General features: G+C 41.6%; 1 protein-coding gene across 4 annotated transcripts in view; it reads left to right on the forward strand.

Moving 5' to 3' along the window:
• The window catches only part of LOC148039433 (uncharacterized), a 73,752-nt gene that overhangs the window by 20,469 nt on the left and 29,186 nt on the right, over positions 1 to 24,097 (forward strand). For all 4 annotated transcript variants that reach the window (XR_015692808.1, XR_015692803.1, XR_015692806.1 and 1 more), the window contains exon 2: positions 17,857 to 18,081. Coding sequence is in view for 1 of the 4 variants with exons in the window: in XM_087690612.1 (XP_087546738.1) it covers positions 17,857 to 18,081 (225 nt within the window). In the remaining 3 variants the exon portion in view is untranslated. The remainder of the gene's footprint in view (positions 1 to 17,856; positions 18,082 to 24,097) is intronic.

Raw genomic sequence — 24,097 nt, forward strand, 5'->3', positions numbered from 1 at the left:
ATTCCTCAGAGGTCAGCTTGCCTATCTTTTCTTCCATGTACTTAGATGTTTCTCCCACCATGTCGGAACTTTGTGGAGCAAGCTGATCGGCCCACTCTCGCTCGGTTCTCGGCATAGGCTGATCTGGAGACTGATTGGTGTTGATGTGTTCGAAGTCATTTGAACCTACTGTTGTTCTTGCTTCTTGCGAAGAGCTTTCAGATCAAAGGCTTAGGTTTCTTAGAGAGTACCAGGCTCTGATACCATGTAAAGAAAAATACCCTACCACAGAAGCATAAACAAAATCCGTACGACAAAGCACAGACTGATAAAAAGAATACAGTTAGGATTAGGGTTAGAGTAACTCAGAGACAATGAACACAATGAATAAATGAAATGATATGACTGCTAATAACACGATGCTCATGTAGCAAACACACTATGCAGTGAATGAATATTGAACCTCGAACTCTTGTATCTCTAGGATCAGGGCAGGGGTAATGAGCTGGAGAGTGTGTTGTACTCTGAATGGATCTCGAATCGCAGCAAGGCAGCCTCCGGATGTTGAACACCAGCAAACGCAGCAGTGAGAAGCTAGATCTGATGTAGATAGCAGTGAGGAGAGAGAAAGGCTAAAAACGGAGCCTGCAGGAGAGAGAAAGACTGAAAACGTAGGCAGGATAGCCTGTAGGAGAAAGACTACAGCGACTGCAGACAGGAGAGAGAAAACTGTCAGGGTGGCAGTTGGAGCCTATAAACGCAGCAGTTTGTTGGCGTGGCATGCTGTACGACAGCAATGCAGATGAACAATAATCAATCGCCATGTAGAAACAATAGCAATCAGCGTGTGGAGGGCTGGAAATAGGGCGCCAGACTGTAGGGAACAGTGATGGACAGCAAGGGCTGAGATGTCCTCTGTGACCAGGGTGTGGGCAGCAAGCTGGTAACACTTGAAACCTATAAAAACGAGATTGTGAAAGAGTGGAGGGCTGGCTGCCAATTTATAGAAAATTAGGGTTCTAGATCCTCTTCCACTTAACTTTCTCGATCCGTTCCTCGTTTTAGGGTTTTGGCTAAAATAAGCCTAAAATAAGCATGTTTTGGGGCTGTTTAAGTGGCTAAGTGCATTTCTTAGCACAACAACTGGGGCCATCCAAATGATGTGAAGCCCTAAAGTTGCAATGGCTGAAATAAAAATAAGATTCCTCTTGATGCAGGGCACATAGAGAACATTATGCAATGTCAAAGAAATGTCTGAAACATAGACAACTTGCACATGACCAATGCCTTTAATTGTGTAAGAGGCATTGTTGGCACACATGATTGCGCCGCCCTTAGGTACATGAGAGATGAATGAAAATAATGCTTGACAAGAGGTGATGTGTTTAGAAGCACCACTATTGAAATACCAAGTAGAAGCTGTATTGGTAATAGAGAAACAAGTATCATGAATAGAAGGATTATATTGATATTGAATGAAAAAAGGATAATCCTTAAACCGAGTATAGTTCATGGTCTCATGTCTGAAAGCAAGACCGTTCCTCTTCCCTTTCCGATGCATTGCGCTTTTGACATTCAATGATATCATGCCTCGTCCTTCAGCAATAATTGCACCTGTTGGGTCTGGTGGATGTACCTTTTGAAGAGTTGGAAGAGGATGGGCCGCCATAGGAGGGTGTCTTTGATGTAAAAGATGTGGAAGTAGAAGGATAACTAGTATGAAGGCCTGCTGATTTTTGACCAAGAGGCTTGTTTTTGACTTTAGGTTTGCCCTTTCCACGATGATGGGTGGAAAAGGCTTGTTTGTCTGCCAAAGTAGCATTGTGGTTGAGATAGTTTGTTCTTCGTGCAACATAAGAGACACAAGTTGGTTGAAGGTATAGGTAACTTAGTTGCCCATAGTTGTTCAAGCGCGAAGTAGTAGCAAAACCTCGATAGGATTCAGGTAGACCATTCAATGTAATAGAACAGCTTGATTATTTGGCACTACATCAATATTTAATAATTATTTGCGAAGATTTTTAATGCCAATGAGATAGGTATCCATGTTACCTCCTCCTTCCATATATGAACATCTTCTAGTTGCTTGTGTAAGTAAGCAACTTGCGCTTCATTGTGTACTTGATACAGGGAGGCAAACTGATCCTATGCATCCCTGGTTGTTTTACATGATTGGATGTGTGGAATGACACCTCTCGTCCCAATAAAGTGATTAAGGCATGCACTTTGGTGTCATGGACATCCCATTGAATTTGCTCTTGAGTGGAAAGCAATGTGGGAGAGCAAGATGATTTGGCATCATGAGAGCCATCTCTCGATGTGGAAGCAGAAGGTGGTACTAGTGTTGGAGAAGCTGGCTTTTGCTTGGTGCCATTTACAATATGCTATAGTTTCTTTTCGACAAGAACATGTTGCATCATATATGTCCACATAGGATAATTGGTTGCCATTGAGCTTGTCATCATCGGCACCAAGCATGCCCAACAAGTCATTATTATTGCTGACCATGAGTGCAAATTAGCAATAAAATAATAATTTCCAAAAGGATGCCCCGAATAATGAGAACCATTGATAGAAGAGATGCTGGCCACTTCAGTGGGGTTGAATAATATGAAAAATAATATTTTTCTTTCTTGCTGAGGGGAGAGAAAAATATGCTAAAAATAATAATTCTTTGAAATAAAATATTACCTGAACAAGGCAGCAATCAGTAATATACTGAAATTGGAGATTAATGGCTGAAATGCTCCGATATCACCCAATAATTCTGAAATAATAGAAATTGTCTTCAATGTCAGGAAAAAAATAGGACGAGACCAAATAATATGTTTTTTGAGCATGTCAAGGCCAAACAAAGTGAATTAGGCAAAAGCCTCAAATTTCGAGTGCCTCCGAGGTAAAATTGAGCAAAAGCTTCAAATTTTACTAAAAAGTCAGGAAAAATTGAGGAAATTGGATGAAATTCTTACCCAATTGATTTTGAATGCTATGTTGAAGCTGAATGCCTTGATTTTGATGAATTTCAAAAATGGCCCAAATTCTCCAAAGAAATTTAGGTGAAATTGAGCTCGAATAGTGAAAAGTCCTAAATATTACTAAGAAATTTGAAGAATTTTTGTGACATTTTTACTTGAATAGTGCTGAATGTCACCAAAAGATGCCAAATGTTGCATAGAGGTTGAATTGGGCCTTGAGTTCAATGAAGAATGCCAATATGTTGAATAGCAGCACACAAATCTTCCAGGTCCAATTATACCATCTTCAACTTCTCCTTTGACGAACTAAGAGTCACATTAAAATAGTCTAAACTTACTGATTTTGAACTTTTGCAAGGAGGGAGGTCCACTAGAAGCAAATGAAATACATCATGTATTGCTGAATTTAATCTTGCTTTCATAAATTCTATCATTAATGATGATGCAGAGCCATGAAGTGTAGAGGAGGCTTTGGTCAAAAGGTATGCTCAAAAAGAAGGCATCGATTATGGAGAAAAATTTCTCCTGCAGCAATGTATAAAACCATTAGTTGTATACTTGCTTTGTGTGCAGAGAAAGGATGGCCAAATTATCAAATGGATGTAAAATCAGCCTTGAATGGAGATCTCTCCAAAGAGATCTTTGTTGAACAACCTCCAGGCTTTCTAGAACTCTGAAAAGAAGAGAGTGTGTTTGTTGAAGAAAGCTTTGTATGGGCTAAGATGAGCTCCAAGGGCTTGGTATCATAAAATTCTAAAGTTTTTCATTGATTGTGTGTTTTATTGCTCTCCTGCAGACTCAAAATTTATATGTATTACTTGATGAAAATGTTGTGCCTGTTCTAATCATCTTGTATGTGCATGATCTAATCATAACTAGAGAAAAACCAACAAGCCTAGCTGCTGTAAGACAACAGCTTTCCATTCAACTTGAGATGATCAATCTACGTCTTCTTCTCTGTTACCTGGGGATGGAAGTGTGGCAATTCAAAGATCACATTTTTATCTCACAATTCATATTTGAAGCAGCTTCTTGCTAAATTCAAAATGGAGAATTTTAAACTTGCTGCATGTCCTCTTGTGCCACATTCCAATATAAGCGAAAATGACAAGTCTCCAGAATTTGAAGATTCAACAAAGTATAGGCAACAAATTGGATCTCTTTGGTGCCCGACTCACTCCAGACCATATCTATGCTATTTATTTAGCACTTTAAGCCAGTTTTCTACCAATCCTCATGTATCACATTGGCATGAATGCTTGGGGGTTGTGAAATATGTTGCAGGCATAGCTGACTATGGCATTACTTACTCTTGTGAAGATCAAATCTATGTATATACTGATGCTGTTTGAGCCGAAAATATATTTCAGGTTTTTGTTTCATGTTTGATGGTAGGCTTGTGTCTTGGCTTACCAAGAAACGACCTTCAGTTTCAGGTTCTTCCACAGAAGCAAAATATAAAGCCTATTATTCTGCAACAGCCAAAGTCCTAAGGAAAGACATAAAATTTGCCCATGACGATCTTCTCAGATAGTCAAAGTCCTATTGCTCTTGCGAAGAATCTTGTGTATCATATTAAGGCAAAGCATATTAACATTGCCTACCATTCTACTCAAGAGTAGGTACAACCTGGAGTAATCAATGTGCAATTTTGCACTTCTAAAGACAAACATACTGATATGTTTACCAAATCCTTGAATAGGAAACAATTAAATGGCATTACTCAAAACGTTGGTATTGGTCCTCCCAATTGTATCTAAAGAGGAGGTGTTGGAGTGTCAGCTCCAATTTGAGGTCCCTAGATATGGATTCTCACAAAATAAACTTTCTGTATATTATGAGGACTCTTAAAATACCCTAAATAGCAATAATAAAAAATTAGGGGTTTTGTTGCTGACATGGCAGTGCCACGTGGCACTGCCTCATGAACTTGCTGATATGGCATTGCATGTGGTATAGATCAACTTGTCTTCATGAGGAGATCAACCTTTCCTTCTAGCTTTATGTCAGATTCCAAGTGAAGGTGTGAGAATTTTAAGGGTCTTTGTCATACATGCAAATTATGACACTTGGCACTGCATGAGCTGCATGGGGACATTTTTAACCCACTTTACATGTGCATGGAGCAGTTTTCACCCACGTTACATGCATGAAAAGGATGAAGGGTATTTTGCCATAGCCTCTCTACACATTGTTTGGAGCTCTGCTTCCTAGACACTTCTTGCAACTAAAGGGAAGCTGTTGCTCCTGTTTTGAAGCCATTCCTGCAGGTTTATGGCTGAATCATTCACCGTAATTGACACTTAAGTCGGCACTTAAACAGCCTACACTGTGTGCATCACTTATCTCTGTATTTTCAGCATATGATCAAGTTGTTACATTGCTAAAACAGTGCTTTTACAGCCTTCGATTCTGTACAACTTCTGCATGATTCTCTCCCCAATTTGTGGTGCATTTGTCTTAATTTTAATCAGCTGTAATCTCAGTCCACTATCAGTTTAGTATCTGTGCAATCTAGCTGTAATTCAACCTTAACCTTAATTTACCCTTAAGTTAGTTGGTACTGAAACAGCCTATGCCGTGTGTGCCACTTATATCTGTATTTTCAGCATATAATCAAGTCTTTACTCTGTTGAAACAGTGGTAGCTTTCAATTGTGTACAACTTGTGCATGATTTGCTCCCTAATTTGTGGTGCATTTGTCTTAATTTTAGTCAGCTGTAATCTCAGTCTAATATCAATTTAATATCTGCACAATCTAGCTGTAATTGAACCTTGTGTGAGTAATCTGAAATTTGGTTCTTGTTCCAAGCATCGTCTATCATATCACACAGCATCCAAGATTGTGTTGAAAATTCTAGGCTTATACCATGGTTGAATATGCAAAACAACAGAAGTAGTAGAACAACAATACGATAATCATAGAGAGCAAAGCAACTCGAGATGAGATACATCCAAGCATGATATGCTGCCATAAGGAATGTGCTCAAATATCCTCTCTTTTGGTATATGTATGCAATAAAGCAATCCACCCCTCCATAAATAGGCGTACACTATCTAAGAATGTGCACTCACCAAAATATGGGGGTGTTTAGAATGAACAATAGTGAGTGCATTTTGAAATGTTCAAATAATAATTGCTAATAGTGTTGAGGCACAAACTCCTAGATGTTGGGTATTTCACTCACGCCTCACTTACGCCTATGCTCACATCGGAGTGTCGGTGATCAGTAGGACACTGGGACACTTTTTACTCTCGGTAGGAGAGGTTTTTTCCCCCAGACTTATGGTATTATTTTGTATGTGCTTGTGACACACACTTACGGGTACTTACCGTGTTCGGGTGTGAACACCCCCCTACAACCCTAAGGTTTAAGGGTTGTACCTTGTACTTTCAGTTTACACTCTTTCAGTCTATTGCATTGGGTGTTGTGCTTCACTCTCTACTGTCTACTGTTTTCTGTGCTGAGCTTCGATCCTACCTCCACTCTTACATTTGGTATCAGAGCAGCATTGGCTCTGTTTAGCTCAGCTCCGTTCAGCATTCAGGACTCTCTGCTCAGGTCCAGCCTCAACCTTCAGGAGACGCTGTGCACTTCTGCCTGCACCGTCAGCCCACTTTGAACTCATTACCTCCTTCTTACTTGGCTTTTCATATGGCCTTAAACCTCACAATGAGGATTGCCGCGCAGCCAATCACTTTTCTTCAGTTAGTCAGTTTGCTTCTAGAGGAGGGGCAAACACGGAGGAATAGTGGTGTGGATGCTATAGCTTCTGAGCAGGCTTTTATGGCTAGATAGAAGGGCAAAGGCAGCTAAGTGAAGAATGCTCTGCAAAGTTCTGGAACTTCTGGCACATCCCAGGCAAACAAAAAACAAGGAGGCACGCAAGCCAAAAAGGGTAAATGCCATTACTGCAAGAAGCCAGGCCACTACATTACTGAGTGCAGAAAGCGCATTGCCAAAGAGAAGAAAAAGGAATCAGGAATTTCTGTTTCTGATGCTCCTTCCACTACTACTGAGTCTGCGTCCTTTGTTTCAGACAGGGACTATTACTTTTACACATATAGTTATGACATCTCTTGGGCAGATCGAGCATTCAGCTCTACTGAGGATGCAAGCACTTGGTTTTTTGACAGTGGTGCTTTTAGGCATATTACATCTCGCAGAGATTTATTTGCATATGTTCATGCAGCTCCAGTTGGCAAGTCTGTACAGTGTGCCAACAATGCATCATACCCTGTTAGAGGTATTGGGGAGATTGTGCTCACAGCCATTGATGGCTCTATTCTCCGCCTACAGGATGCTTTATTTGTGCCAGGCATAAAGAAGAATTTGCTTTCTATCTCTTCTTTGGCACGTTGTGGATTGCAGGTCACATTTGATGATGACCGATGCATGGTGAGAGACAAAGAACACATGACTTTGGTCTTGACAGACACTTTATGTCATGGGTTATACGAGTTGGATGCTCTTTCAGTTGATTAGTCAGCGTACTTGGCATCCACTCTTACTCCTGCTATGCTACAGGCAGAGTTATGGCATGCTAGGATGGGGCATGTGAACTTTGGCAGCTTGATGCTCTTACAGCGTATGAAGATGCTAGATGGATTACCTCTATTGGAGAGACCTCTTGAGCACTTGTGTGAAGGATGTATTTTGGGAAAAATGCATCGTTTTTCGTTTCCCCGTGATGTTGCTTTTAGAGCAACAGCCAGGTTGCAATTAGTGCATTCAGATGTATGTGGATCTATGCAGACAAAGTCATTGGGAAGATGTTACTATTTTGTGACTTTTATTGATGACTTTACTCGATTTTGTTGGGTCTACTCTTTGGTCAAAAAGTCAGAAGTGTATGATGCATTCTTGGCTTTTATTGCACTTGTTGAAAACCAGTCTGGTTGTAAAATTAAGACTCTCCGTTCGGACCGAGGGGGGGAATATATGTCCTTTATGCTGAATTCTTTTTTGAAACAGAAGGGCATTGTCCATTAGTACACTACTGCTTATACTCCACAGCAGAATGGGGTTGCAAAGAGAAAGAATTGGTCACTCATGGAGATGGCCAGATGTATGTTGAAGGCAAAGAGCTTGGATGGAAGCTGTCATGTGTGCTTGCCATTTTTTGGACAGATGCCCCACCAAAGCATTGAAGAAAATTACACCTTTTGAGGCTTGGAACAGTCAGAAACCTTCTGTTGGACACTTTCATACCTTTGGGTGCCTTGCATATGCACATATTCGAAAGATACTCAGGAAAAAGTTGGATAACAAGGCTGTCAAATGCATTTTTATGGGATATAGCAGTGAGAGCAAAGGCTACAAACTCTATGATCCTGTTTCTAAAAAGGTGTTTGTCAGTAGGGATGTACTATTTGATGAAAAATCAGAATTGTCCCTGGCTGGTTTAGATACATTTCAGGCTGCCCGTGATGTTTTTGAAGGGCTGCTGCCCGTTACATTTGGTGATTCAGCTGGAGTTTTAGCAAGTGAACTTAGTGTTCAGCCAGCTACTCCTTTGGAAAATGCAGAAAATCAGCCATTGTCAGCAAAGTGCTGAAACTGAAATTCAGTAAGAGCTTATGCACAGTTAGGAGGCAAGACAAATGCCTAGATGGTATTTACAAACTATGAAAGATAGTCATTTGGATGCATCGAAGGCTGGTCGTACTAGAAGTCAAGCTCGTATGCATGATATTCCACATACCATGGAGTTAGTTATGGCAGCAAGCACCTTCGATGATGAGGAGCCTGAATGTTTTGAGGATGCACAACAGAGTGTGCATTGGATGGCAACAATGAAAGCTGAATTGGATTCTATCACTAAGAATCAAACATGGGATTTGGTGTCTTTGCCATTTGGGAAGAAAGCCATTGGAACAAAATGGGTCTACAAGCTGAAACGGAATGCAAATGGATCCATTGACAAATACAAGGCAAGGCTTGTAGCTAAAGGCTATGCACAGAAAAAAGGCATTGACTATGAGGAGACATTTGCTCCTACCTCCCGTATGACGACCATAAGGTCTATGGTTGCTTTGGCTGCTCATTATGGATGGACTGTGCATCAGTTGGATATTAAAAGTGCATTTTTACATGGGGAACTTCATGAGGAAGTATATGTACATCAGCCCATTGGTTTTGCAGTTGAGGGCTTGGAACACTTGGTATGCAAGCTGAAAAAAGCTTTGTACGGTTTGAAACAAGTCCTAGAGCTTGGTATGCAAAGATAGATGCTTTCTTGCTTAGCCAAGGTTCATTAACAGCTCATCTGAGTCTACCCTTTACGTATGTAAAGAGGGGGGGATCCATGCTGATCATTTGTCTTTATGTTGATGATCTTTTACTTACAGTTACACATGATGATCAGATTTCAGCATTTAAACAAAAATTACAGCAAACTTTTGACATGTCAGACTTGGGGTCTTTGCATTATTACTTGGGCATTCAGTTCATACATGATGCTAGAGGTATTGGGTTATCATAGTCAAGATACATTGGTAAACTTCTTGAGAAGTTTGGCTTATAGGATTGCAAGCCAGTTTGTACACCAATGGAACCTGGACTTAAACTGTCATTACATGATGACAGTGATTTGTTTAATATACACACATATGCTCTAGCAGTTGGATGTCTTATTTACTTATGCAACACTAGACCAGACATACAGTTTGCAGTTTCAGCCTTGAGTAGATATATGCATCAGCCACGCATGTCACATTGGCAAGCTGTTAAGTGTGTCTTCCGTTACTTGCAGGGTACTAGATCTCTTGGATTGCTTTATGCCAAGGGGGGACCACTGTAGTTATATGCTTACAGTGATTCTGATTGGGCTGGTGATTATGATTCACGTCACTCCACTAGTGGCAATTGTTTCTTTCTTGGCTCGTCTTGCATATCTTGGCTTAGCAAGAAACAATTCACTGTTGCCACATCGTCATGTGAAGCTGAATACAAGGCAGCTTTCACTACCACAATTGAATGTGTATGGATTAGACGTTTGCTTGCTGATCTGGATGTATCTGTTACGGAGCAAGCACTTTCGTTGAGTGTTGGTGATCAGTAGGACACTGGGGCACTTTTTACTCTCTGTAGGAGAGGCTTTTTCCCCTAGACTTATGGTATTATTTTGTATGTGCTTATGACACACACTTACGGGCACTTACCGTGTTCGGGTGTGAACACCTCCTATAACCCTAAGGTTTAAGGGTTGTACCTTGTACTTTCAGTTTACACTCTTTCAGTCTATTGCATTGGGTGTCGTGCTTCACTCTCTACTGTCTACTGTTTTCTGTGTTGCGCTTCGATCCTACCTCCACTCTCACACTAGAGTAGGTAGACGTCTTTAGTTTCATGGCTCAACATCATGGAGCTATGAGGGGATGCTAGTAGGGATAGTGAGGGCTTCTCCACTTGTGAGTTGAGTTGTTATTGGGTTCACATCGAAGTTGTCCTATTCTCTTTTGTGCTTGGGGACCTTTTCTTTAGTGGTCCTTTGGATTAGGTGATTGCCAATTACTTTGGCTGTTATGGCTTTGGCCCATGTTCTTATGTATTGAGGCACCCTCTCGAACATTCACATATCTCATTGTGTAGGTTCCATTGTCACTCTCATTTGTTCTCATGCATACGTTTCTTGTCTCCCTTTCTCGTAGCACCAAAGGCATGGTGCAACTATGCAAACAACCTATATGACCTTAGAGCAGAGATAGACGTGGGCTTTAGGAGAGGGTTCACTACTCTTGATCATATATTGACCCTCAAATCTATTATAGAAGAAGGTAGGCACATGGGAGGAGGATTTATTGTTGCCTTGTGTATTTTTGCAAAGCATTCATCCCAACAACCTCCCACTTAAAGGTCCGGAGTGAACCTTTAACCAACTCTCACTAGTCGTATGCAATGCTCATGTTGAGCCTTGCCTAGACTTTTAGTGAGAACATCTGCAGGGTTGTCCTGTGTTTTGATCTTGGTCAATGTGATTAGACCATCCTCCAGAATCTGTCTGATAAAGTGATATCGCACATCAATATGCTTTGTGCGTGAATGATACATGGCATTTTTAGCCAGATACACAGCACTCTGGCTATCACATCCCAACACTGGAGTACTCATAGACATGCCGAGATCCTCTGCGAGTTTGCTCAACCATATAGCTTCCTTGGCTTCAGTAGCTGATATGTATTCAGCTTCAGTAGTACTCAGTGCGACAATGTTCTGCAACCTGGAGCACCAAGAGACGGCCCCTCCAGCAACTGTAAAGACATACCCACTAGTGGACCTGTGAGTGTCTAAGTCACCTGCCATGTCTGCATCACAATAACCCTGCAAGTTAAGTGCACCCTGCCCATAGCAAATACACTTTCTTTGTGTACCCTTCAGATATCTAAGAATACTCTTGACAGCCTCCCAATGTGGTTTGCCAGGATTTGACATAAACCTGCTAACAACTCCCACTGCATGAGCAATGTCTGGACGAGTAGCCACCATAGCATACATAAGAGAGCCACAAGCTGATGCATAAGGGACTCTCTTCATAGCATTGGCTTCCATGTCATCTTTTGGGCTGTTGGCTTTACTAAGCTTAAGGTATGGAGGTAAGGGTACTCCGAGAGGTTTAGCTTTAGCCATGTTAAATCTGTCCAGTACCTTTTCAATGTACTTTTCTTGAGATAAGAACAGCAATTTCTGCGTTCTATCCCTACGAATCCTCATGCCCAATATATGCTCTGCATTCCCCAAATCTTTCATGGAAAAAGCTGATTTCAGCTGATCTTTGAGAGCATCCAAGCTAGTCTTTCTCTTCCCAGCTAACAACATATCATCCACATACAAAACAAGTATGATAGGGCTGCCATCTGTATCCTTTTTCATATACAAACAATGATCTGCATGGCTGCGCGTAAACCCATGTGAGAGCATAAAAGTGTCAAACTTTTTGTACCACTGCCGTGGTGCTTGTTTCAGCCCATATAAGCTGCGTTTTAGTTTACACACCAACTGCTCTTTTCCAGGAACTACAAAACCCTCGGGTTGTTTCATGTAGATCTCCTCATCAATGCCACCATGCAGAAAAGCTGTTTTCACATCCATTTGGTACAGCTCTAAATCCAATACAGCAGTGAGAGCAAAAAGCACACGTAGTGTGGTCATCTTCACGACAGGTGAGAAGACCTCCTGGAAGTCAATCTCTTCCTTCTGTGCATACCCTTTGGCAACCAATCTTGCCTTGTACTTGGGTTTCCCATCAACTGTCTTTACTTTGTAAACCCATTTGTTTGGAAGAGGCTTTCTTCCTTTGGGCAACGACACAAGATCCCAAGTATCATTAGCATACAGAGATTTAATCTCTTCCTGCATAGCTAGCTCCCACTTATTGCTGAATTTGCATGACTTAGCCTCTTTATATGTCAGAGGCTCACCCTCATCAGTAAGCATCACATAATGCAAAGAGGGGTCATACCTATGTGGCTGCCTTCTTAGGCGTGTAGACCTGCGTATCCAATGATCTACATTCTCAGGAATCGGATCTACATCTGGAGGCATGTTATTTTCAGCATTTATTGGCTGCTATAAGCCATTTTCAGCATGCTGTTCATGCTGTACAGCACCTTCATTTTCATTTCCAGCACCTGCATTTTCATAATCAGCAAGTCTATCTTGCTGTCCACGACCTCCTTGTGCTTCTATTTGCTGTCCATCATCATCTGGCTCAAAGATAACCGGCTGATCATCAGTTTCAGCTTGTGGTACAGCACCATGAGGCTCATCATTTGAAGTAATAGGTGGCTGCAAATTCTGAAATTTGACATTTTTCATGTCTTCATCAGAGGCTAAAGTACCTTTCAGCAACTTTGCCTCATTAAACACAACATTACGGCTGCGAACAATTTTCTTGGACTGAGGTAGCCATACTCTATAGCCAAATTCACCCTCATCACCATAGCCCATGAAAATGCCTTTGGTGGATTTCGGGTCAAGTTTATTCCTCAGCTCATTTCTAACATGCACAAAAGCATCACAGCCAAATATTCGTAAATGGTCATATGAGGCCGGTTTGCCAGACCAAACCTCCTCAGGAATGCCATTATTTAGGGACCTGTTTGGAGAGCGGTTGCAAATGTGAACCGCGGTTTTAAGTGCCTCTCCCTAAAATTCATGAGGGAGATTAGCAGTGGACAGCATGCACCGCACTCTCTCACATAGAGTCCTATTGTATCTTTCAGCCACACCATTTGAAGAAGGGCTGTAAGGGGCTGTAAGCTCCCTCTTGATCCCATGCAAGTCACAAAAGGACTTAAATTCATTAGACGTGAACTCACCCCCATTATCAGTTCTCAAGCATTTCAACTTTCTACCTGTCTGAGTGGTCACGAATGCATGAAAAGTTTTAAAAACAGCAAACACTTCACTTTTCTTTTTCAACAAATAAACCCAAATATTCTTGGAACAGTCATCAATAAAAGAGACAAAGTATGCAGCACCACCCAACGATTTCAAAGGCATGCTACATACATCAGAATGCACGAAGTCCAATACATTTGACTTACGGGAGACACCAGAGTAAAAGGAATTTTTCATTTGCTTTCCAAACTGACAGTCATTACAAAAATCAAGTTTAGAGCCTTTTCCATCAACCCTCTTCAAAGAGGTAAGAACATCAAGTCCTTTCTGGCTCATATGGCCTAATCTCTTATGCCATAACTCCAAATGACAGCCAATTTCAGCAACTGCAAGAAACTTGCCATTCAAAGCTTTACAGTGCAGACAATACAAAGTGCCCTTCTTGGTTTCTTTAGCAATCAGAATGGAACCCCTTTTTAATTTCCATAAACCACCACCAAACAGTGTGGTGTAACCATGCAAGTCAAGCTATCCAACAGATAGTAAACTCTTCTTGATGCCAGACACATATCTGACATCTTTCAACACAAGTTCTTGCCCATTATCCAAAGACAAGTGTATGGTGCCAATCCCATCAATGCTGCAAGCATGATTATTTCCAAGGTAAACCTTGCCATAACAGCCTGCATCAAAAGTAGCAAAACACTCCAAGCATGGAGTCACATGGAAAGAGGCACCAGAGTCTACAATCCAAGTCTGAGTGACACAATCATCAACTGACAAAAGTGCATCAATCACATCAGCCTTGGTGATTTGCATATCCTGCATGTGACATACAAGGGCATCATAATCCACTGCAGATAATACATCAGCCTCTGCGTCTGAGAGCTCCTCTATGACAACACTGGAGGCCACATTGGCCTTTTCCTTGCCTTTACTTGCCTCAGATGCATCTGTCTTTTCCTCTTTCTTCTTTTTGTCTCCTGCATTCTTCTTTCTCTCTTGTTCCTTCTTGTAATACCTGCAATCAGGCTTCTTGTGGCCCTTCCGACCACACTGATAGCATGTAACATCACTTTTTTCTTTTCCTTTGCTCTTGCTCCTGCTTCTCTGTCCAGCATTTGCATTTTTCTTTTCAGCCCTGCCTCTAACATTATAAGCTGAGTTGCTGCCTTCTCCACTAGACTTACGTCTAATTTCTTCATTCAAGATGGAACCCCTCACACCATCATATGTGAGATTGGGGTTATTGCTGAGAGAAACAACCAAAGTCTCCCAAGTGTCAGGCAATGTCATTGTAAAAAAGATTGCCCTCAACTTATCATCAAAATCCAAACTTGCATCCTTGAGTTGATATGCACTCAAGTGCTCAGCTGTAGGCTTGGACTCATCCAGCCGCATATTCACCAACTTACGCATTAAATGCACCTGATTGACAGGTGTGGTGATCTCATAGGTAGTCTTCAACTTCTCCCATATTGCATGACCAGTGTCTAAACTCTTAATGTCTGTCAAAATGTCATCAGTGACACCCATCTTTATATAAGCCACAGCCCTTTTATTGACTTTGGCCCAATCTGCCTCAGACATTTGTGCGGGTTTATCCATTTGCAAAGCATCCTCACAATCCTTTAAGAACAATATGCCCTGCATACGATCTTTCCAAAGATCAAAGCCCTGACCATCAAATCGCTTGATTTCCATCAAACTTTTAATGTCAGAACTAGAAGAAGTTGCAGCCATTTTTTCACAAGTACAAGTGTAAAAGCACTGAACTGCAAGAGCACAAGCTAAATCAGCAAATACACTGCTGTTCTTGCATAACCAGCAATAATCCTCTGCTGTTTTGACATAAACTAGCCACTGCACAGGCAAATAATGCAGAAATTTATCAAATTCTGCACAAAATCCCAAATTTCCAGGTCCAAATGTGCGCAAATGTCAGCCAAACTAACTCAGCTGAGCAAAATTGCATCAATACATGAAAAACCCCAATTTTCCTTGGTCCTACTCGGATGAGCAAAATTCCAACAAATTTTGAAAAATCCCCAAATTAATTGAGGTCAATGCGCACAATGTCTGCGATTTCTGACACAGATGTCACTGTCAAGCATAAACAACATCAAATCTGGGAAAAGCCCCAAATTTCCAGGTTCAAATTTGACCAAATCTGAGAATTGTGCTTGCGCGCGCGAACTCCCGTCAGTGGTAAAGAGGTTGCTTGCAGTAAACCTTATAAATTTTTTTAAAAATTTCTGGAAGAAAAAAAAAAACGTGTCGAACTGCAGCCGTTGACCTGCGTTGCCTGCGGCAGCCTTGCGTGAGCTGTCGCCTGCTCAAAAACGTGACGAAAACAACATCGCGTGACCTGTCCAGCCTGCGCCTGATGCTCGTGACCTGTTCGACTGCCGCTTGATAAAAAAACGACCTGCCCTGGCTGGTCGTGACCTGTTTGACTGCCGCCTGATCAAAAAACGACCTGTCCTTGCCTGCCAGGTCAAAAACGACCTGTCGCCTGTCTATTAGGCTGTCGCTTGCACAAAACGTGACCTGCAACACTATCGCCTGACTGTCCAGCACATACACGTGCCTGGAAACAGTGACGACCTGACCTGTATGAGTGACGACTTACTGATTTCTCGCGAGCGAAGAGCTGGTGTTGTCTCACATGGACTTCGAGGAGCGCGAGCACCTTAACCTCAGCTATGATACCAGTTGTTGGAGCGCGCGGGTAGTGGAAGCGTGAAGATTTGCAGCAGAGGAAGTGAACAGGTGAGTGAGAGTGAGAGTGAGAGTAAGAGTGACGAACAGATTTGGGTGTACCAACAATGTGTTGGTACACAAAGAATAAAATGTATTTATACTTAGGGCCCGTAAGGGTGCATTCACATGTACAACATAACAATACACGTGTAAAATACACGGAGGTGAATAAAGGACCTTTACATCCCAACAGTTTGCATGCAGGTGCATCCCCTAGAGCCCCTTGGTATGAACATTGCAGGGTATCATCATTTCCTATACGTGTTGGCAGAGGGTATCATCATTTCCTATATGTGTTGGCAGAGGGATTCACTGTCATTCCAATGTACATGGACATCAACCTCTCCCATGGGATTGCCAGTGTTATTGGACAAATATAGACATCATCACACCAGCTCAAGATTGAGACAAGACGGTATGCACACGTCAGAGGATGCACACATTTGCTAGTTATTACTTATGCCACAAGGACATTTGAGTTTGAGGAGCACTTTATTTGTAGGACTGTATATTATGAGATTATAGAGAGATTTCATTTCCTTTTTCAAGAGGGTTTTGGGCCTCTCCACAAGGTGATGGAGTATGAGGACTAGAGATTAGAGGGAGATTTCGTTTCCTTTTTCAGGAGGGGTTCGGGCCTTTCTGCAAGGTGATGGAGTATGAGGACTAGAGATGCCTAGGACTATTCTTATTGGAGCTCTGGGCATATAGAGAGAAGCTTATGAGGAGCAGGACAGAGATAGAGGCAGAGTTAGCGAACTAGTGGGTTTCCACAAATTTTTTCAGTGCTAGCTCACTAGATGCTACCACTACAGCAACACCACCGCACCATCCACGAGTTAGAGGGGTCACAGTAGACCAGACAGCCACAGTCCATAGAGCTCGATGCCCACCACCTTGTCACTGTCTTATATCCTTACCTCCAGTAGATTCAAGCCGTCATCTCTTGCCATGGGAGACGAGTACCTCTCCTTAGTGGACTTGATGTCTTGGTCCCACCCCATGACAGATATTCTTGCCTTGAGGAGGGTACATTATTTCTGGAGAGTCATACTGATTAGGGTGGGGTTCTATGGGTTAGCTGAAGGATCGTTTATAGATCATTTTGTACATGATGGTAGCTTGTACTTGCAGTAGTCATAGTTAGTCGTCTTGTTTTTCTTAAGTTGAAATGACGTGGTCAGATGCACTTATTTTTTTGTCTCAGGCCATTTTGGATTTTTGGAGATGTACATACATCTTTCTTTCTTTCTTGCTTTTTCTCAGCTCCGTTGTGGCTTGTTGTCAAAAAAAATAATAGGTAGGTCCTTTAGGTTTATCTTCACTGTTAGTGCATGGAGATGCCATAAGAATGACGTGAATGAGAAAGGAACAACTTGCAGTAGCAGATGGAGGGAGTTTAAAGCATATGAAAAATGTAAGGTTCAAGTAGCTTATGAAACAGAGTTAGGGTCTACTTCTCAAAATGCAAACACAAAGAGTTCAAATGCAAAGCTTAGAGAATTTAGGGCATGAGCAGGTGAAAAGCATAGATAAGCTATAATTGGTAGAAAACTATTGTTCATTTCCAGTCTGTTTTTTTGCCATAGTTTTCATGTTGTGGTTAATGAGATCCAGTAGCCCTGACTGTCACTTTCAAATATCATGTTTGGATTTATCAGAGAGTTTGGCGTTATTGCTATCCTAGTTCCTAAGGCTGGTTGAATTATAAACTTGTATTTCTTGTTATTTTTCTTCATGTGTGTAGTTTGTTTCTTTCGTATCAAGTGCATATATCATTAATGCAGTTTTTGTAGGGTAATTCTAAAATGCAAGCAAGACAATTCAAGATAGACAAGGATGTTGCAGCAAAAGGAAAAGTGGACTTCGTGAAAGTTGAGTCATGGGGTAGTGCTGACAAAGACCAGGCTGAGCTGGATAATTTGAAAGTGAGATCTTTCAGTCCAGCTTTAAGCTTTAGTGACCACAATGTTCCATTCTATGAAAGGCTGGTGCGCCGGCTTGAACTGCTTGAGACCAAGGTAAGCTATTTGATTCCTGCTCTGTAAAGGGCTGTGAATGTTGGAGCTTTTAAGTTTTAACTGCTGCTTAGTGCTGATCAATTGGTTCTTTGATGGGCGCTGGAAGATTTTGCATCGTAGTAAAAACTTGCATGATTATTCCTTTGGTGGGAGCTGATAAAATGCTGCATTCCATTGAAAATTCTTCGTTCTTAGTTAACATACTTGTAGTGCTATTCGGATAAGTGTTAAATCCTGGTTTTTAGAGCAAAAGTCTGGCTAATTGCACAGTCTTGCATGACTGAACCTCAAAGTAAACAGTCAAGGTTTTGAAGTATAGATTTTCTGAATGTGCTAATGTTTGCTCTCAAATTTAGAATAATAAATAGTTTTATTAAAAAACTAAACACTCATCAAAACAATCAGTCAGCCCTTACTGAAATAAAATATCTGCTCAATTGCTAACTTTTCTCTCCAGTGTGTAATAACAGAAAGGTTTTATCAAAATCATTATATTATCTCTCATAATGCATTTCTCTTGCTCCAATTGTAGAACCTAGCAAAACTGCTTGAGACGCTGTTTGGCAGTGGAACTTGTTTTCTGCTGGACTGCATCATGTTTTCTTAACATAGTACTCGGGGTTTGCACATGTTTTCTTCCAGATTTGGAACCATATAGAGCCTTTAACATATTACCGCTGATCCAGGGGATCTGTAAGAAGAAAAATATAGCTTGAATGCAAGGGGCCTTACTTTTTGCAAGTTTTATCAAGAGTCATTGAGCTCTTTTACAACATGGTTTCTTAAAAACCTGTTTGATGGAAGCACACTGGGCAGATAATAGTCCACTTCATAGAGCTTAATACCCACTTAAAAAGTATGAGTTTTGTGATTTGGCTCAAGTGTGATTGTCTAGTTATTCTATTGCTCTGCATGCTTATTATTGCCATGCACTATAATCTTAACTTTGGCTCAATAAGTAGACTGCTTTCTATTGTATTAAACGGTAGTGTGCAAAGGACATTTATATAGGGACAGTTCATATGAAAGTTATAGCGCAAGGAGGGATATATTAGGTGGGAAGAAATGAAATGAAATGATATATTAATGTCTACAAAAGGCCAAAATGACCTATGAGACCATGAGTTACAACCATGTGTATGGTGGTACACTGTCTGGGCAAAATATGTAGCACAAAGCAAAATAAGAAAGGAAACTAACTATGGCTATGTGTAAAACATAGATCTCTATCTAGTAACAATGAGCTCCAAATGATACAATCTCATGTGGGTACGGAGGGCCTAGCTCTAGCCTGAGCAATAATCCCCTGTATCCGCCTATGAAGGTGTCGCCATTGTCTGTGTCGAGGCCTAGAACGTTTGGATCAGCTAAGTTGAATGGCTCAATCAATCAGTACTCCTTGTCTGTGTGTGGACTGTGGCGGTGAAAGAGGCTCTCGTGTGGACTGTGGCTGTAATTGTATTGAAGTCTTCTGATTCTCCTTTGCAAAGAAGTCTGTGAGCTACCTCTGTGGAGGGTCTAGGTGTCCTGGAGCAGTTGTACTCCTGAGGCGCATGTCACGAAGCTGTTGTATCTCAAGAAGAAAGAGGCCAAGGCATCGCTGATCGGTAAAATCCATGATTCTGGATAGTGGTTCAAATCTGTCTCTAAAAAGACAGTGGAAACGACCATGGACCTCATAATACGTTGGGCAGCGGTAGATATAATGCTCCTCTGTCTTTGGCTCTAATTGGCATATCTGGCATATGCGCTCCTTTGATGAGATGGATCTATATCTGCCAGTCTCAATATCTAGCTGATGTGAGGAGGTGCGCAATTGGCCAATAGTACATTTGATCCCATGGGAAAGGTGGATGTCCATGTATCTCAGGCGAGCAATAAATCCATCATTTGTAGTATGAAGGAAATACTCGCGGTAGAAAGCTATCTTTGTCCCTAGCTCCTGCCTTGGCATCAACCATGTCCGCCTGATATCCAACTGGGTAAGATCCATTCTGATGATCTTGCGAATCTCTAACCTGCTCAGAGCAAGAGATGGTGCATCAAGGGAGTACTGGAAGGGGGGTAACTTGTCCATGCTAAAGCCATGCAGCTCAAACCAGGCCTACATCTATGCATACCAACATGAAGTATCACCCTCTTTGGCAAGCTGCTTGGAGGAATCAAGGGCCAACCGTGCATACCTGTGTGTGGGTAAGTCCCATAGGCTATGTATGTATGTGACCGATTGGGTGAGGGCCTCTACCACAATCGGTGTAGCTGCTAGCTCGGCTTTGATGATCTCATGTGGCACAAAGGCCTTACATCTGATCATCCTGGATATCATGGACACTAGGGGTTTCTCCATCGACCTCCATCCGTCATAAGTGAGAGGGATCTATTAACATCTCTAGAAGGCAAGAACGGCCTATGAGACCATAACTAATACAACTGGTATCATCATCTCTCATCAGAGAAGAAAACATAATTATGTCTAGGTCTATATGATAAATTGAAATGGAAAATGAAGAATATGGAAAACTGAGAAACTGAAAAGAGTATAGAATATCTCCCTCTCATTGTATGGAATCCACCAAGACTTTGCAAGCTATCTCTGACTGACTCGACATGGTAGTCTTCGTCTGTAATGAGCAATTGTGACACGAATGTGTTGCATATGAGCATGCCTATGTTGCCGAGCAAGTACCCTAGGGCATCATGCTCTGCATAACGTTGTAGCTCTGTCTACTGTGATGCCACTTGATGATGTCCCTCGATGGCGCCTCTTAGTAGGAGATATGTCTAAGGTGGCAGTGGCCGGGGGGTTAGCTATACTGAAAAAGTATGTAACTGCTCTCTAAAGGGGTGGATGTGACTGGGGTTGCCTCCAATCTTGTAACAATGTTGCTTCGCGCCATTGGAGCTCCAATAAGAAAAGGCCCAAATATCTGTGGTCCTCATAGTCCATTGCCCGTCTCAATAGTTCAAAGCCGTCCTTAAAGAGGCAATGGTAGTTGCCTCGGATATCATAGTGTACAATGCATCTACAAATGTAGTGTTCCTTTGTCTCTGGCTCCCATCCGCAAAGTTGGCACATTCTCTCATTTGTTGCAACATGGATTCATTGACTTGTCTCAATCATCAGTTGATGTGATGAGGTGCGGATCTATCCAATAGCAATTCGAAGCCCGTGAGAAAGTTGAGCATCCTATATCTCGGCCTCACTATGAAACCATCATGGGAAAGTTGCAAGAAGTGACATTGGTATTGTGCCATCTTTGTGTCTAATGGGAAAGGGGGACTTGGACCAAGTCCTCTCTATCTCTACTTTAGTGATGTTTGCTTTGATCACTCTATTCAACTCTGAATGGCTGAGACTCAAAGTGGAACAATCAAGGCTTTTAATCGAATGGTGGCAATCTGTCTATATTCGTGCCATGCAAGTTCAGCCACATGCTCATATGTGCATACCAACACTGTCTATCTCCCTTTGCTGCAATCTTGAAAGCTCTAGAGCTAGCCTAGGGTATCGGTCTTTAGGGAGCTGCCATATCCTCTGGAGGAAGGTGAATGCCTGAAATAGTGCCTCCACTACCATGGGTGTTGTACCCAATTCTGCTCGGATGATCTCTTGTGGTATTGAGGCTTTCGCCCTTATCATACGTGCTATCATCATGACCATTGGTCTCTCCATATGTTCCTAGCCATCATAATGTTGTGCTTCAAGTCCGTTACAGCCCATGAGAGGCACTTGTCTAGTATGATAAAGGCTTGGGTCCCAAATGGCTGCTCTGTAGAGTAGTATGGGCATAACTAAAGTGTCAAAGAGCCACAATTTGGTACGAGACTCTTGGAACTGTATGTGTGCACTCTGTTGCTCTAGAGTGCCCAAAGCTACATATGCCAGTGCAAGCCTCGCCTCTGAAGTCTCCTTCCATGAAAACTGTGGCCCTTTGAAAGTGACCCCAAGGTATACATATTGTCTAACCATTTCCATAGACTGACCATCAGACACTGAGTTTGTTGTGTCTCCAAGCACTCGTACTCTACCCTGCCACCGTCTCATACAATGTATAAATACACCACTGCATATATAATATACCATTGCATATCCTTTGGGACTCCAATGGTTCGCAACCTTCGCATGAGTCTTGCTTGTGGTACCATATCAAAAGCTTTGTGGAAATCCATGAAACAACAATAGATTTTTTGTCTTTGTGATCATCCCTCCTCAATCAAGGCCCTTAGTGTGAATATATGGTCTAATGTATTGTATCCTTGGCAGAAGTCAGCTTGTCCTGCAAACCATATCCCCTTTGTTTTAGCCCACCAACTCAACTCATTCTCCACAATAGAGGCATATATCTTCACTAGCATATTGCCAATCATAATAGTGCGGTAGTTGTTAGTGACCAATGGATCTCCGCTCTTAAAAATCAGCACTATTGTGTGGTTACACCAACTTGTTGGAAACCCCTCATGTACAACTCTATTGAAGATATTTGACAAGATAGGGGCCAATGCATAACATGCATGTGCAAGATGTTTTGCCACAAGGCTATCTTGATCATGTGCTCTCCCATTCTTTAACCTCCAAATGGCATATCTCACCATTTTTTCGGTAAAGAATCCACAATGTGTTGGCTTAGAATTTGATGGACAAGGAATCTGCTCTTGTGGTGGAACATCATATAGTGCACTAGTATGCTCATGCCATACTGTAGGTGATGTCAGCTAAATAGGGGGTTGTCTATCATGAAATTTCTTCCATGCCTTCTTGCTGTCCTCACTAAAAAAAGGTGATACATTTCGGATTTTATGTGGATACCGCGTGTGTAGTGTCACTGATAATGTGAACTTTTGATGCTTTGCTTAGTGTTTGATAAAAAAGTTAATCAAATGTATAAATGTGACTTGTACATGTGAGGTGCAGGTTTAGTTATTTCACAATGTGGGACAGACATATTAGTTGGTGCCAAAGGCAAAAGTTGTAACAAGTTATACTTAAAAGATATTAGGTGGTATTTGATGTTAGAAATTGACCTAGATCATTTAATTAGCTATAAGTGTCATTGGTGATACTAGGGATTTGTCATTAATTAATAAATTAAAGCTAGTTCCAAGGCTAATGAGTGCTCAGGATTACTTGGGTGATAAATTGGCTATCGGGTAGCCAATTTAAATTGTTAGCCAGTCAAATTAGTTTTCTGAGTTGGATTTAGAAGGCTGCCACTTGACAAAACTTTCCCATGCAAGCAAGAAAGATTGAAGGAAGGCTAGGAGAGAGAGGAGAGTTCATTCTATGTGGGGAAGTTGGGCAAAGAGGCTAGAAAAACAGGTTGCCAGCTGATCAGGGAGAATTTGGCAGCCTCCAAGAGCACCATAGCTGTAGGCAACAACATCCACACTCCTTGTTGGAGCATGCAACAACTCTGGGCAGCACACGGCTGCATCAAAGCACTCCTCATTCTTCCTTAGAAATTTCTAGCAAATTTAGCCATTGGAGGTGGAGATTTCGATGAATCTTTGCTATAAACCCTAGTTTACAGAAGAAATTAACATTTGATAGCCACCTTGAGAAGTGTGCTATAAATTGAAGGCTTAGAGACTTGAATTTCAGTCATTGAAATTGGGAAAATTTCAAGACATTCAAGGGGTCATTCAGCCAACACACATTTGGGGCTGAATTTGTCACCCAAGGAACACGAAGGCCAGTCCTGAGCAAACCAAGGGGCAAATTGGTTTGAAGGCTTGCCAGTTATTGATAACAGTAAGAGGCACTTGGATCAGCAGGGGAGATTGAAGAATCTTAGTGCACTCCATCCATTTGCAATAAAAGATAACGAAATACTGCAAGGGGCACTAGCTTTGGGGCAAAGAGGTTGTCCATTATCCAAGGTTAAGTGGTAAATTGTGCATTTCAATTTATGTGCTTTAGTTGCTTGCTATAATCATTGATTAATCAGGTTTCTACCCCCCTCTCCAAGAAGGAAGGCTAGTTTCATGGTTCCATTGTTGGGATACCATCAATTCCCTT

This window comes from Lygodium microphyllum, chromosome 2 (assembly GCF_053477565.2).
Source record: "Lygodium microphyllum isolate KBCC chromosome 2, Lygodium_microphyllum_v1.1.10, whole genome shotgun sequence".
NCBI lineage: Eukaryota > Viridiplantae > Streptophyta > Polypodiopsida > Schizaeales > Lygodiaceae > Lygodium > Lygodium microphyllum.